This window comes from Mus pahari, chromosome 3 (assembly GCF_900095145.1).
Source record: "Mus pahari chromosome 3, PAHARI_EIJ_v1.1, whole genome shotgun sequence".
NCBI lineage: Eukaryota > Metazoa > Chordata > Mammalia > Rodentia > Muridae > Mus > Mus pahari.
Genome location: NC_034592.1, coordinates 11,778,830 through 11,784,885, shown reverse-complemented (window position 1 = coordinate 11,784,885; position 6,056 = coordinate 11,778,830). Strand labels below are relative to the sequence as shown.

At 50.4% G+C, this 6,056-nt stretch overlaps 1 protein-coding gene across 16 annotated transcripts in view; it reads left to right on the top strand.

Annotated features, from left to right (window-relative positions):
- Positions 1-6,056, top strand: part of Cacna1b (calcium voltage-gated channel subunit alpha1 B) — a 174,868-nt gene that overhangs the window by 116,273 nt on the left and 52,539 nt on the right. For 9 of the 16 annotated variants that reach the window (XM_021193049.2, XM_029537083.1, XM_029537089.1 and 6 more), the window contains 5 exons: positions 281-407; positions 3,449-3,578; positions 3,879-3,938; positions 5,171-5,277; positions 5,824-5,835. In XM_021193049.2, coding sequence (XP_021048708.1) covers positions 281-407; positions 3,449-3,578; positions 3,879-3,938; positions 5,171-5,277; positions 5,824-5,835 — 436 coding nt within the window. The remainder of the gene's footprint in view (positions 1-280; positions 408-3,448; positions 3,579-3,878; positions 3,939-5,170; positions 5,278-5,823; positions 5,836-6,056) is intronic. The other 7 variants (XM_029537092.1, XM_021193050.2, XM_029537094.1 and 4 more) reach the window with 1 other exon arrangement.

Below are 6,056 nucleotides of genomic sequence, written 5' to 3'. Positions count from 1 at the left end.
TCAGATTGTCCTCCATCTCTAGGTGTGGCTGTGTCAGATTGTCCTCCATCTCTAGGTGTGGCTGTGTCAGATTGTCCTCCATCTCTAGGTGTGGCAGTGTTGCTGTCCCTGCTGCCTTAGTCAGATGCTCAGCAAAGCTGTGTTCTTAGCCGACTTCCCTTCCTTGGCTGGGCATATAGTAGTCTGCCCTACTTGGTCATGGCATGGAGCTAGGAGAGACCCATGTGACATGGCTTCATGTGCTGACATCTCCTAATTTTGAGGCCCTGTGTCCTTATAGGTGGTAACATGAACCTGGAAGGCCAAGCAGAGGGCAAGAAGGAGGCAGAGGCTGATGATGTGCTGAGAAGAGGCCCCAGGCCCATCGTTCCCTACAGCTCCATGTTTTGTCTCAGCCCCACCAACCTGTGAGTCTCTTTCGTGCTCTGCCTTTGTCATGAGTATCTGAACATATTAGCCAGCTTACATGGGTTATATACCTTGTAGAGACTAACTCTATACATTTACTGAACATGCTTGTCTTAGCAGTCCCGTGAGATGCATGTGTTACCTTATTTCATAGGCGAAGACACAGAAGCACAGTTTTGTGCCTTGTATAGATACAGAGCCAGTATTGTGGTAGTGGGGGCTGGATCAGATGCCAGACAGTTACTTTTAGAGCTTGTATAGCAACTTTCTCTACTGTTGTATACGTGGCTGCACACAGGAACGGTTTTTACATTTGTTATACCCATAGTTTCCTACATTCACCTTCCCACCGGTGCCATTGTGTGTCCCTTCCCACACTGGTCATGATTTATCATTCACTCATTAGTACCTCATCCATCCAAACAGTATTCACATGCAGACAGCACTATATGTGCTGATGTACAATGATGACCAAGACAGACGAGACTTATCTTCATGGAAAGCATGTGGCACAGTGGGAGCAGCAAACAGGCAAGATGATAAAGTGATGAATAAGATAGCAAGCAGAGATGAGAACTAGCGAGAAGCAAGTGGAGCAGGGATGTGGGCTTCTGGCTCTGCTAGAACTAGTGAAAAGGTCAGGCCAGGGCCTCAGAGGAAAGTGGGGTCAGACACTTGCATCTGGGTAGAAGGAGAGGTTCAAGCACTACAGAAGCCCACTGGCCAGGGCCAGGCGGGCACTTTGTGAGCAGAGTGGCCATCACTTCTCGACTGCCCTGCTGCACCCCCACAGTTTTCCAAGAATCCCCACACAGCTCTCCTCACCGGGTCCTGCTGTGGGAACTATTAAAGAGGAGCCACCAAGTTCCCATGCTCCATCCAGCTACTCTGCCTGCCACCTCTCCAGCAGGGCCAGGGCTCCCAAGTTCTCTTGGCTGTCACTCCAGCCCCACACAATGACCATCTACACCCCGTGATCAGCTGCCACAACACCCAGCAACCTGGTAAAAACAAAACTCTAGAAGCTTATAATTAACAAGTCAGATTTATATATCAGTAAATTCTTAGTTCACAAGATGCCTGCACAATAGCTTCAGAGCCAATTGATAATGATACAAGCTGCTCACCTAGATCAGACAAGTTATCCCAATTATTCTATCCTTATATGATATTCATAACTACTTGTGGCTATTTAAAACCACACAGGACCAGGATCTTCTTCCTCCATCTTGGCTTCCCCTCTCTTTCTTCTGAGTCGCTCTCTGTCCCTACAATGCTTCACTCTGCCTCCCTTTTCCCTGTCCAATCACAGGCCTCCTGCTGCACTAATATTTTAATGTAATTGGACAAGGAAAATCCTGCCACAGAGTTCCTCTTTCTTTTCTACTCTACTCGTTCATTCAGCACCTGTTTCCTGGGAGCTTACGCTGCTAGGAGTGAACAGTAGCAGAGACATACCTTGTCCCTGCCTTCTCTGGAGTGATACGTGTGTTGGTGAGGCAGACAGATAACTTAAGCACAGCAGAGAGATGTAAAATGGGGGGATTCCGGTGTTCTGGAGCAGGCAGGAGGTGTCATGAAGGGAGGAATGTCTGAGTTGAGTGTGTAGTATGAAGTGGGGAGGGTGGTCTGAAAACAGAAGGCAGCTAGTTGGAAAGATGGTAGCTAGATGAAAGAGAAGCCCCCTTTCTTCTTCCCTCTTCTCGAGGACTGCGCACAGGGAAGTTCTGTCTGACCACAGTTCAGCACTTCCCATTGGTGGAAAGGATCGGGAAAGGAGACTGACAAGGAAGACATGGAAGTGAAGTGTTGGGGGAAATTTTCAGATGCAAAATATGATGATGAATAAGAAATTAGAATTAGAAATACCATCTGGAAGGGAGATATCAGGAACACATGAGTTCTTGTTTACTGACAAGAGGAAGAGTGAGCCCAGCAGTGTTTTGGGGAGTTGGCTGTGCTGTGGGGGTCCAGTTAGCAGCTAGATGATGTAGAAGTAGGACACCTGGGGCATCTCCTGGTCAGGTGAGCTGAGAGCGCAGTTGACAGTGGAAATGCAGCCATAAGCTGGATGAGTGAGTTAGAGGACAAGAGGGCGTGCTCAGGGACAAAGGGCCCGCACGCTGCTTGGGACCTGGGGAGAGCAGCTTTGTAGGATAAGCAGAGGGTTGCAGAGAAAAGGGTGGATATTGGCTGAGAAGCTGCAAGCTTTTGACAGCAGATGTCCCTGGGGCTGTGGTGTTGGGGGGCGGGGTACCTGGAGGGGTTGGTGGCAAGGATGGGCCTGTGGAGCCTGTGAGGCACTGCAGATAGTAGGAGAGATGTCAGTTCCACTTGCTGGGTCCATGGCTGTTCTTTCTTGTCTGCCATATGGGTTCATCCCTCTGACCTGGTCAAGTGACTGCTTCAGTACTTGGCACTGAGAGACTCTGGCTTATTTACCTCTGTACTTCTGAGTGGTGATTGCTCTCTGGAGTGGAGCAGGAACTTGGCTTTCTCATTGATGCAGAGTAATGTTGAAAACCAGAGGTCCTGGTCAACTGATGTGGGAGGCAGTAGATGGTGGCCTGTTCACACGGAGCCCAGGACCCTCAGACACAGCTTGCACTGATCACAGGCTCAGACACTCTAGGACAAGAGAGGCCTGCTTTCTGCCAAGCTGGTGTACTAAAATACTTCCTTCATGGAACACCCACCCCCTCTGCTTTCCATGATCTGTGACAAGCTGAGTAGTTGCTGTCCTCTGCTCTAGGATACAGCATACAACTGAGTGGAGGTGGTCGTGCTCCCACAGAATGTTATCCACTATCGCCAGCATCAGACCTAGGCCTTGAGCTGTTGTTTGCTGATCCCTGACCTGGAAAGCCTTTCCCAGAAACTCTGTCCAAAGCTTTCCCCAGGCTGGTGACCATTTCTTTACCACAGAGCTAAGGGACAGAGCTCCACAATGCTGGCAGAGGGCTATCCAGTGAGCGCTTCTCTGAGTGAGGTTGACATATTCAGGTATTGGCCTATGGTGACCTGAGCTTTGTTCTCACAGGCTTCGTCGCTTCTGCCATTACATTGTGACCATGCGGTACTTTGAGATGGTAATTCTCGTGGTCATTGCCTTGAGCAGCATTGCCCTGGCTGCAGAGGATCCTGTGCGGACCGATTCATTCAGGAACAACGTGAGTGTCATAACTACTGGGCCACTGCTAGGCTACAGAGGTGCCAGTGGACACATTCCCAGGGTTCACACAGATCGGGTAGTGCTGGTGGCCTCTTCCCCCATCAGACATCCTTCTTCCCTCTGGGTTTTGAGAACCAAAGCTCTGGAAAAGCCCCTCTCCTTCAGCTCTTGTCTTGTAAATGTGCTAGAGCTAGCAGGGCAACCACCAGAGAGTCACCAAAGGATCCCTCAGAGAGAAGCCAGAGCTCTGGGGGGAAATGAGGAGCCAATGGTAAAGGAATGCCACTCTTTGTTACAGGCTTTAAAGTACATGGATTACATCTTCACAGGAGTCTTCACCTTTGAAATGGTCATAAAGGTGAGATGTGGTAGCTCCTGCAGTTTCCATGAATGCATGTGATGTGTGAATCAGGCATGTGCTTAGTCAGCAGATGTGCACATGTGCATGGGCTGTGTTTGCTTGGAATATTTTGATAGCTAAAAGCCTTAGCAGCCACCAAGAGTCCCCAGTGTCATGCTGTCCCACGGATGCTGCTGGGGTACTTGGTCCTGCTGTATTTGGCTTCCAAGTATGGAGATTCGGGGCTTTCTTTGGTGTGTGTATATGGGAGGGGTATACGTGTACACTCAGCCTCCCCTCCAAGGTTGCCTCATAGCCACAAAGAGTCATATGACAAAGCACAGAATAAGGGCAAACCTTAGAGAGAGATGGCAGGCACACTTTTAGATGCAGAAGACTAAATTTCTATAGGATCTAGAGATTTGCTCACACATGAGAGTCCGCCATGTCATCACAATTTCTGCTTTCTTTTCAAGGTGACTTTGTTCTTGTCTGGCACACAGAGAAGTGCATTCAGTGCACTGAACTACACACACGTACATACCCACCAGTGCAACTGAAGGCACTTGTGTACCTCTGTGGTTATGGTCAGTTCAGAGGGCCTGTGCAGAGCCAGAGAGAGCTTCCGGAGCGCAGCTGCATTACTTCTGCTTTGCATGCACTTGCAGTCTGTGAGGACCAGAGAGCTTCCGGAGCNCAGCTGCGTTACNTCTGCTTTGCATGCACTTGCAGTCTGTGAGGACCAGAGAGCTTCCGGAGCACAGCTGCGTTACCTCTGCTTTGCATGCACTTGCAGTCTGTGAGGAAGGGACTGCCTTACTTTGCAGATGAGGATGTTGAGATATTTGCCAAAAATCATTGTAGCAGAAAAAGTGGAATTAGGACATGATGGTCTGATCAGCTTGTCCTTTCTCCTGAGTTGAGCTCGCAGGTCTGGGCTGTGTGCGTTTCTAAGGGACCATGTCTGTTACTAGAGAGGGGGTGGCAGGGGAGACACACCTCTCACCACAGTGGGGTTTAGGAAAGGTTGAAGCCTATTCTCTGTAGGGACATTGAGGCCAGGCCCTGTTGAAGTCATTTAAGAGTATGGCTTGTGTTTTGTCCCCTGTGAGAGTATGTAGCACATCTGAGATGCACTGAGCCCTGTACTGCATAGAGATTCAGAACCATGGCCCCCTGTGGCCGAGGCCTACCTCTGCCTCTCTTTTCCTTATGTACTACATACTTTGATGTCCGCTTATCCCCTTTAGATGATAGACTTGGGCTTGCTGCTGCACCCCGGGGCCTACTTCCGGGACCTGTGGAACATTCTGGACTTCATTGTTGTCACTGGAGCCCTGGTGGCGTTTGCGTTCTCGTAAGTAAACCTGACATCTGCTCTGGATCAGAGGGCCTAGCCAGGACTCCGGTGGGGTGTAGGAGGAATGGGCTCGTGTTTGGTCTATAGCTCTGTTCCTGTGCAAGCGGGGCTGTCCTGCCTTCTAAAGTCTGGCACCGGCTGTTCCTGACACTCCCTGTGGTCTGGGGACTGGCTGGGATTTGGAGCATCTGGCTTGCTCCTTTGGAGCCTGCTTATCTGCTCTGAGGTGACTGCCTGAGTGAGGGATTGGTATATTTTTACCCCAACTAGTAGGCATCTTTGTTGTTGGGGGCACGAGACTATTCTCTGATCCCTGTCTTGGTGACCGTTAGCTTGGTGATATAGGGACTAGACCTTCCGTGGAGTCTAGGTAGAACAGGCATAGGTGATGTGGGGAAACTGTGGGATGAGATTTAAAGACAAGAATGACCCCAAAGGGAGGGTCTGTACTTCTCTGGCACTCAGGTGGGCCAATGCAGGCTTGTGTTCAGCCTCCCACACTGACTCTGTTCTCTTTGTCTTCTTGATGCTGGACTCGGGTAGGAGCTTCATGGGGTAATGCCTCCCCTTCCTTTCATATTGCCTTACATCATGGCACGCCTCTGGCCCATCCATCATGGCCTCACACCTGTCATCCATCTCCACCCTGTTTAGACTGCATGTTTCCTCCCAGGAGCCATCCCCAGGCCATCATTCCTGCCATGCCTGTGGGGACTGGCTCGGGGCTGGGGGCTGGGGGGCTGGGCTGGGCTGGGCTGGGCTGGGGGCTGGGGGCC